General features: G+C 40.2%; 1 protein-coding gene across 4 annotated transcripts in view; it reads right to left on the reverse strand.

The window, feature by feature from the left end:
* lpin1a (lipin 1a) overlaps positions 1-9,042 on the reverse strand; it is a 19,921-nt gene extending 10,879 nt beyond the window's left edge. For 2 of the 4 annotated variants that reach the window (XM_031846401.1, XM_031846400.1), the window contains exons 1-8: positions 8,873-9,042; positions 5,561-5,761; positions 4,533-4,628; positions 2,213-2,309; positions 1,899-2,115; positions 1,225-1,299; positions 883-975; positions 527-638 (exon numbers count right to left, since the gene is read on the reverse strand). In XM_031846401.1, coding sequence (XP_031702261.1) covers positions 527-638; positions 883-975; positions 1,225-1,299; positions 1,899-2,115; positions 2,213-2,309; positions 4,533-4,628; positions 5,561-5,752 — 882 coding nt within the window. In that variant the 5' untranslated portion in view covers positions 5,753-5,761; positions 8,873-9,042. Of the gene's footprint in view, positions 1-526; positions 639-882; positions 976-1,224; positions 1,300-1,898; positions 2,116-2,212; positions 2,310-3,955; positions 4,048-4,532; positions 4,629-5,560; positions 5,762-8,872 lie in introns of those variants that run through there. The other 2 variants (XM_031846402.1, XM_031846403.1) reach the window with 2 other exon arrangements.
* Positions 9,043-9,524: the final 482 nt, after the last annotated feature.

Raw genomic sequence — 9,524 nt, forward strand, 5'->3', positions numbered from 1 at the left:
AGAGAGAGAGAGAGAGAGAGAGAGAGAGAGAGAGAGAGAGAGAGAGAGATCAAACTTGTTTCACAATATTTTTGTTTTGTGTGTTCAAGTATGTTTACTTTCCTTATCTCCATTTATTTTTCCATTTTGGGAAATACTCTTATTTGCTTCTTTTAGATGAGAAGATTGATACCACCCATGAATAAATATATGGCTGGAGCCAGCGGCCTTTTAGCTTAGCTTAGCATAAAGAAATAGGAAATAGGGAGAAACAGACTGTTTCTATTCATTGGTAACAAAATCCACCTACCAGCAACTCTAAAGCTCACTAATAAACACATTATATCTCATTTGTTTAATTTGTACAAAAACAACGACGTAAATTATTATTTTATTTTCATTTTATGGTTGGAGATGTGCCTGACTATTTCATTACAACACGTATATGGTTTTGAAATCTGAATAAAATATGTAAACATGCTGAAGTGCTTTCTGTTGTGTGTGTGTGTGTGTGTGTGTGTGTGTGTGTGTGTGTGTGTGTAAATACCTGAGCAGCTTGTGGCAGCTCCCCCCAGGTCCACAACATCTCAGGGTTGTCTTTTTTCGGATTGGTTAGCTCTGAGTCGCTCTTTGGTGTTGATGACCTAGAATTGTCGGGGCTGATGGGAAAGTGAAAGACACTTGATTATATCCATTTGTACTCCATATTTTAACGGATAAAGTACCTTCAATATACATAATACAGTTAAAAACTAAATAAAATATAGCAGAAATATTAATATACCATGCATATTTAATATTTTCCAAATATTATATCTTCTTTTCTGCAAACTGTCAGCTTTTCTTTGATTAATGCATTATTTCATTTCCAGCATTCAGAGAGGGTAAACATGTAGGTGATACCTAACAGGACTGGAGAAGAGAGAAGTCTTCTGAGGACAAGAGATGGACAGACCACAGGGTGGAGGGATTAAGAGAGTGTCCTTAATCATGTAACTACAGGAAGATAAGAAGACATAGAAAGACACACAAAAACAGAGAAAGAAGACGAGGAGATGGAGAGAGAGTGAGAGACAATGAATCATGATTATTATCTACTCAAAATGTATTAAAAATGCTTTGTATAATATGAACAGAAAAAAATCCTGAATGGAGGATAGGAAGAGTTTACCAGACAGTTAAAAAAGACAAGAACAAGTTCATCATTAAGTGTGTATCTCGATGTGATTTGTGTCAAAGTCATACCTCTGTGAACGGATCCAATCATTGCTGTGGTGTGTGTGCGTATTGGCTGTAGACCCCTGATCACCATACACAGGTCTGAACACAAACACACACATGCAGGGAGATGTCACTTATATGCATACACACACATTACTTCACAGCCTGTGCACACACCATACTATATGAATACATGGTGTCTCAGCAAGTCCAAAACAAGTGGTTTTGTTTATGCTCATTAAAATGTCCGGAAGAACAGTCTGTATATCTCATCCTTACTTTTTAAACTACTTTTGCAGTATGTTTGACTGTAACCACGCACATTACAGTATTTAGCATGACAGTTGTTCACACCAGCAATGAAAGCATGTTAACTTACTGGCATTTAATTATCTCTGTCTCTGTCTTTCTGTCTCTCTCACTCTCTCTCTCTCACACAAACACACACACACACACACACACACACACACACACACACACACACACACACCAGCAACAACAACACAGACTGGCATGGAGGGAAGACCTTTTCAAAGTCCTAATGGTCTACAAAGATGTACAACAGACAGCAACTGTTGGCTCAGACATACTAGGTATACTAAGGTAGTTTTTAGTTTCATGTCAATCCTGACAGCCTAAAATGTTCAAACCGAAACACACAATCAAACAATCTGTCACTTGTACACACACATACACACCTGTTGTCACCCTCTCTCTCCTCATCCGAGCTCAGGTCAATAGTGAACATATCCTGGTCCTCGGAGAACTCTTCCCCGCTCTCCTCTCTCCTCCCTCCTCCTCCGCCTGCCTCTGGCCGTATCTTCCTCCTTCTCTTCTTCCTCTTCTTGATCATCCCGCCATCACTTTGCTGCATTCCTAGGCTCTGGACAGGAAGTGAGCTGCAGGGGATGATGTCTATGTGATGTGATAGAGTGGCATGAAAACTGTTAAAAAAGCACACACACACACATTTTCACAAATTCCCACATCTTCTTTTTCCAACAGGTCTTACCATGGTGACGAGAACTGCGTCTGCCTAACTGGGACTCCATTAACTCTGCCCCCGTTGAAATGATGGGTGACGTTGCTAGGTAGGACGGAACTATTTCCTGTCAACATAGAAATGTGACATTAGCATACAAGGTCATCGATATCGTCAGAAATCATGATTAACTTCCTAATCAAACTGAAATGAACCGTATTTGATGTAAAGTAACTTAAATTTGAAATGGAATCATGTGGGAAAGAGTACAAAGATAAAGTGGAGTATAAAGAGTGTGAAGCTGCTGTAGCTAGGCACAGTAGTACTAAATGCTAATACTAGCATGACAACATCCTCACAATGATAATGCTAACATGTGTTCAACAGGCATGATGTTTTGTGTGTTAGCATTTGCTAATATAGCACAAAACAAAAGGAACAGTACAGCACAGCCTTTACTGGCTTAATGAAAGTTGGGGAAAAAATGGTGATAGATGAAAAGTCAGGAGATCCCTAAAATAATTTGGCTTTATTCACTAGGCCCTTTTCACAGCAGCCATTTGTACATGCCATTGTGCATGGCTGTGACGCACTGAATAGAATGGGACCTTAATTCCCTTCATCAATTACACCTGTATTTACCCTGCAATGACATGTCAAAACGGCTGCTGTGAAAGGGGCCTCTTGGGACCGTGAATATCTCTACCAAATGTCATGCCGATCCATCTAGTAGTTGTTGAGAAACTAGAATGGCTAGAATGGCTTAACAAGACTAAGAGTATTCGGCCTTGCTCTGCGAGGCTGTACTTTGGCACAGCAGTGCTTTGAGCTTAATGTTGATATGTCAACATGCTGACATGCTCACGACAACGCTAGCATACTGATTCTCTGCAGGTATACATTTTATACCATGTTCTCCACCAAGTTCAGCGTGTTAACATGCTAATATTTGCTAATGAGCTCAAGTACAGCTGAGGCTAATGGGAATGTTATCAGTTTTTAGCAGATATTTTGTTAATTTTGACCTGATGATGGTGCTAAAAGAAAAGTCACACGGTCACCAAAGTGATTACAATTTATCCTGAGGGGAACATGCAAGTGCAAATTTCATGGCAATCTATTGAATAGTTGTTGAGACATTAAAATTAAAACCACAAATGTAAACAGGTTGCTGGGGGGAAAGCATGAGAACGATGGATGTCTGAACAAAATTGCAAATCCCTTTAATATCCACATCATTGAGATAGATATGACCATCCTCGGAGACAAGCAGCTTGGCCAAAAAATAAACTATGCATAATATGTGTACACCACCATCTACACAATCTGTTGGGAATTTGGGTTTGAGCTCAGATTAGTGAAATCACACAGATTCACAGTCTCACCACAATATGACTTAAAGAGACATAGAGACAGAGAGGGAAACATAAAGAGATGATCCCAAGAGTGCAGACTGACACCGGCCTCGCAGTGCACATGTTGTGACACAGTCCAACACAACTCAATTCATTTTGACCGGAGAGAAAAAGGGACAGAGCTCAAGATGGGCACGTCACAGCTCAACTGCTCAGAGCGTTCATTTAAATGCTTTTGGATGGTTCATTCTCAATCTTTTAACTAATAAATTAACATAACTCTTCTTTTCAAAACCAGAGATGTTGTTTCTATTAATATGATTTTCTGCAAAAAACTGAATCTAATAACTGAGATTACTAGAGAGAGGTTTTAAATGTAACAACATTGAGAAAAATTACATCATGTGGATTGTATTACCAAACATATTCAGAGATTCCTGATGTTTTAGCCTGAAGATGAATTCCTGCTGGATCATTTAGTTCATGTCTCCTGTGCATGATCGAATTCACAAGCCGCAACATGTTCTCAGATTTAACTTTACCCCCCGAGGAACATAGAGGGAGAGAGAAGAGGGAGGGGTGGTAGAAGCGGCATAGAAGATTTGGTTTGATGCCAAATAGTTCCTTAAACGGTGAGACAATAACTGTTAAGAGACAGATGGAGCAAAAACACTGATGGAAGATAAATCATTTGATACTGAAACAGACCATACTATGGCAACCCTCAAGCTGCCATATCTGACATCTGGTGCATGTTCATCTGTGCTTTAGTACTGTACAGTAAAGTATCTATTGCAAGTGCTGTCTGCCTATCTAAGCCTGAGTGCAGTCCGTGTGCAACCGACTATCGGGAAGGTGAATTTGGCAGAGCTATAAATAGCCCTCTGATAGTTTTCCACTCTGCGTTGGAAAAGTTAGGTTAAGGATTTTGACAGAGGGCCCAAACAGTGTTTGTGTTAACTGACTCAGTGTAATGACTGTCAATTATTACTCACCATTGTGTTCTCAGTCTCTTTGACGAAGAAGGCCTCTCCATTCTCTCCCAGCTTCATGTGCAAACTCGCTGGCTCTCCATTAATTTCTATGTCCACCTGCAGGAGAGAATAATAATCCTTAAAATTAGCATGTTTTCAATATTAATGACGTGAAAAACAACCATCATTTTAGGATTTTGAATCGACACATTCAGTGACTGTTAGTTCCATAAATATGTATTCACTAGCTTAGGACCCCGCCTCGGCCGAGGGCAAACCTTCGTCGATTATTTGGAGTGTTGAGGAATGGTTGATGGAGATTTAGCCCGTAGCGGTTTGGGGGAGGCTTAGCTGAGGATCCACTGCGGCTCCCGGGCCTTGCAGATCCCCCGGTCTCCATGTGGGATAGGAGGATGATGACTATGGGGTGAGATAACCTTGAGTGGAATGGTTTAACAAGAGGGAGGGAGGGTGGGATGCAGAAAGCACGAGCCAGCTGAGGCTTAGAGTGGGTAGGTATTTGTAGGAGTGTGGCCGGAAGTGGGCGAGTGGCTGAGGCGTGGTCCTGCTCCTGAAATTCAGCTAAATAAATTTATCAACAATTATCTATCTCATCTAACAGATAGCAATTACCGTATTTTTGTGTGTGCCACTTTTAACTTACCCACAAAGATGTAAAAATGCATACATACAGTACTCAGTGCTGGGGGTGATGTGCTGTCATCCACTTTTACTGTACTATAATGCAGCATTGTAATGCAATACTTTTGTTTACTTTTCGTTTGATTTTCAGCTAGTACCTACTACCTATTTCTGGCCTACTGAAATACATTACTGTGTTACACATAAAATGTCATCTTGATTTTAATGCAAAGTGTGAATTTGTCATGAAAAGTATCGACACATTTGAATGCCAAACTTTTTACTTATGCTGTTGTCAGAATAGAAGTGTGAGCAACAGTCTCTGACAAAACTACACTGTACATGCAGATGAAAAAGAAAAAGAGGGTGAGTGAAAGTGTGAGGGAGGCAGCGCTCTATAATCTCACCACTTTCTCACGAGACCGCAGCACACCCATCTTGCCGAAGCGTACGTGGAAGGGGGAGCACTGCAGGGAGCCATCGGGCTGCCGGACCACGATGACGTCTATACATCCAGACAGTGTTGCAGGGTTGAGTCCCCTGTAAAGCTCCTTGACCTGCACAAATACCTGGCCTGCCAACTGACCCACATAGTTCATGGTCTGTAACTGGAGGCAGACAGGGAAGGAAAAAGGGAGGGAGAGTTTTGGTTGATTACTTTTCCACAGAGACGACTTTTTTTGTCCATTAAATTAGGTTTTATCTACATATGCACAGCAACACACTCAGGCAGGACAAATCACCTTCAATGGACCTATTGACTGTCGGGGATCAAACTCTTGACCGATGAGATGTTTTGTGTAAGACCTTTCTGCCACATTAAAATAAATTATTGATCCACTGAGTCCAATGACTGCCCACACAGGCAAGCCAACCTTGCAATCTTTGCTGAAACCATAAACAATGACAGTGTTCTTGTGGCGTTGCTCAGCGTGGTGTTTGTGATTGGAATGTGGGTGCATGGATGGGAAAACATTCAGCTTTTCCTAAAAATTAAAAAAGAAGACGGTTTGTATATTTTTGTAATGCAAAATACACTCCATCTGGGACAAGAGTAATCATGTGGTGCTGTGCCAGTCTCTCTGATCCATAGCCTCTAATGCTCTCTGTCTAGAATGCCAAACATGGCCTTGGAGAGAGACACAGACAGGGAAATGCATTCACTGGGCTGCGAGATGGGTGGTTGTTGTTTTGGTGATCAGAGAGAGAATAGTAAGAAAATACATTCAGTGTCCAGGAGAAATCAAAAGTATGGTTTATACTTATTAATAAATAAGTAGATATTTCATTCTTTCATGAAAATACTTAAACATAGGAAATCTATGTAATTATTAACAATGTACATGTTGGACTACATTCTACACCAGCTAATGGTCCTATGGGAGCAACTGCAGTTATGACATCAATAAGAGTAGGTGGTAAACAGATTTTTTTTTCGTTTTCGTTTTTGTACATTACGAAATATCTAAAGTCACTTTCAAGTGTTGTGCAATGCAACAGAATCAATTATGTGCCTGATCATGCCACATTATCTATTTAGCAAACTGCCAGCCATTAGTGTTACTTCAGCTTCAAACAAGGGTGAAAGCATTGCTAATGTGACCCATCAGAATTTGCTAAATGAGATGGACGGAACCCATTCAAAGGAAAAGGAAAGAAAACACTAAGAACAAAGAATGAAAGGTGAGCACAAAGATTGAGAAAGAAAGAGAGAAAAAAGACAAAAGAAAGAGGCAGAGAAAAAGGCATAAAGAGATGATGAAAAGGTAAGAAGATGAGAAAAAGAGTGAAATTCTGAAGGAAAATAAAATAAAGCGGAAGTAGGAGCACTCTGGAGAAATGGATAGTTAGTAAATGTTAAGAGGATATTGGGAGGTGTATCGAAACCAAAATCTTTAACATTGGAAAAAGGAAAAATGTATAAACACATACACAGGCACAACATAGTTGTGACATCACTGTCTTATCTCCACAACAAACTGCCCCTTCAAATCTCCACCTGCCAACTGTTTGTGCTGACTCAGACACACACACACACACACACACACACACACACACACACACACACACACATTATCACAGCTAGGGGACAGATGGCTCTATATTTTGGCAGACCATGTGAGAACATTAGTAGGATGAAGTCATTTTGTTAACACCTATCAATTACTGATAATCTCAGAATGGAACTCTTCTGCCCCAATGACGCAGCATTATTCTGTTGTACATCAGATCCGAGTGTGAGAACTTATCTCAACATCAGACTTGTTCAGACCCGCTCGCTAGCTACACAACACACTACAACACTGTTGTTAAACCAATGAATTCACTGTGTCCAGACTGAGCTTCATGGTACCTCTACTTACATCATATCAAAGTATATTTAAAGTCAATCAATCACATGCACTTAACAATAAACAGCAGTGCCTCCTTGATATGGTGGACTTGGACAGGTGAGTCACTCCAAATTACAAGAAACATTTTTCTAATTCAAGTGATATCTAGCTGTGCAAATAGCTTTGCTTTTCCTGTATTCACTTTCTACAGTATAAAGTAGCTCCAACTAAACTGTTCACGCTGAGGTCTGTGTTATTATCCACCGTAACCAAGACACTGTTTTTTGGAATATAAAATGTTTTTCAATGCTATGAATGAAAACGTACCTGCATGGCTAGATACCATAGCAGTGAAAATATGTATGTTTGCTGTTTTGACATTTGGGTGCATTGACCCTTTAATCTCTTGACTTATTATTTAAGAACTGGGTGTGGGACTTGATGATTACATCATGTTTGACCCCTAGGTCTTCTTTTTTATTTGTCTCACAAACACACACATGCACATGCACTCATTCATGCACATGCCACAGATCTGATATCACTGTCAACATAGACCACGTGCAAACAGATGGGACCACTGATACACACACACACACACACACACACACACACACACACACACACATCCATCCAAAGACTTGCCCAGTCGTCCAGCCAATCACAATGCTTCACCATTATGTAATAGCCAACCATGAGACAACGCATAGGGTCATTCAATGTAATGCAATGCCATTTCAGTATTGTACTAACAACAGTAAAGGAACCTTGTAACTGCTGTTATTTCTGAGGCGACTGAGCAACAACATTATTATTAAAAGTTGGTCAATGTCACACTCACTACAGCACAGACAGTGAGACCATCACATATAACAGAGAAGAGGACAGAGGTGACAGAGAGGCTAAAGGCTTTACAGACAGATGATGTGAACATGTATCCAATTACATCATTAAATGTGAGTGGAGCAGCAGTCTGACACTTCGGGATTACTGACACAGCCAAATGGCTTCAAGGGCAATCAAAGATCTTTTTTTATTATTATTTCTAATTATGTCTGAGGTTATCCTCTAGAGATGGGCAACATAAATAGAAGGACAGGTGTTTTGTTGACATGAAAACGCCTACGCTGAAGCTGGATAATAAACGAGATAGACATGAGGTTGTGATTGTAGTATCATGTGTGGCCTGTGAGGCGGCATGTAAACATCTGCACACGGGGTGAGGCTCTGCAGTCTGCGCCGGAGCTTCATTCAAACCGCCGCACATTATTTTAAGGAGAATCGACGTTCAAGCTTATACTGAGCAAATACTGAATACACAGGATATTACGATGTTTAATATTCAACTAACGGCCGATTACTGTACAATCCAGGAATCCTACTTACATTAATTATTGATTTCGCTTTTCGCTCCGAAATCTTTCCGCCACCCAAATTTTCCACCAAAACGTCCTCTACAGTGTTAGTCCGTTACGTGTCAGTCTTCAGATCACACATTGCCTGTAACGCTTTGCTGACATCAGATCCTGACATCTCCGCTCGAGGCTGCTTCGCTATTTAAGCCACTGTTAAATTATTCCTCCCACCGCCACCGGACTACAAATACAGAGCGATCTGGTTGGCTGAGGCAGCAATGACGTCACACAATGTTGACTGAAAATGTCCCTCTTAAAATCAATTAGATTTATTTATTTATTTATTCATTTATTAGGCTTATCTATGATTGTATGTGATGTTGTATTATTTCTGTATTTCCTCATCCTTGGCTGCTATTATTTCAATTCATGTGAGTCTACTACAGTACAATAAGGTTTTACAAAGGATTTACCGGTTGTAATTAATGGCTATAAATTATTTACTGATATGTTTTAGATCACCTATAACCCATTTTAAAGAACTATTGTGGGTTGCTTTGTTGTGGCTGTGTTCATTCCCCACTCAGCATGACACCTGATTTGTCGTAAGCTCAGTTAATAACGCTGCTAGTTACAACTTGTAAACCCTTTATAAGGGATGCTATTAGAAAGTTACACCTTGT

Source organism: Anarrhichthys ocellatus, unplaced genomic scaffold, assembly GCF_004355925.1.
Source record: "Anarrhichthys ocellatus isolate YVR2014 unplaced genomic scaffold, GSC_Weel_1.0 scaffold6, whole genome shotgun sequence".
Lineage (NCBI taxonomy): Eukaryota > Metazoa > Chordata > Actinopteri > Perciformes > Anarhichadidae > Anarrhichthys > Anarrhichthys ocellatus.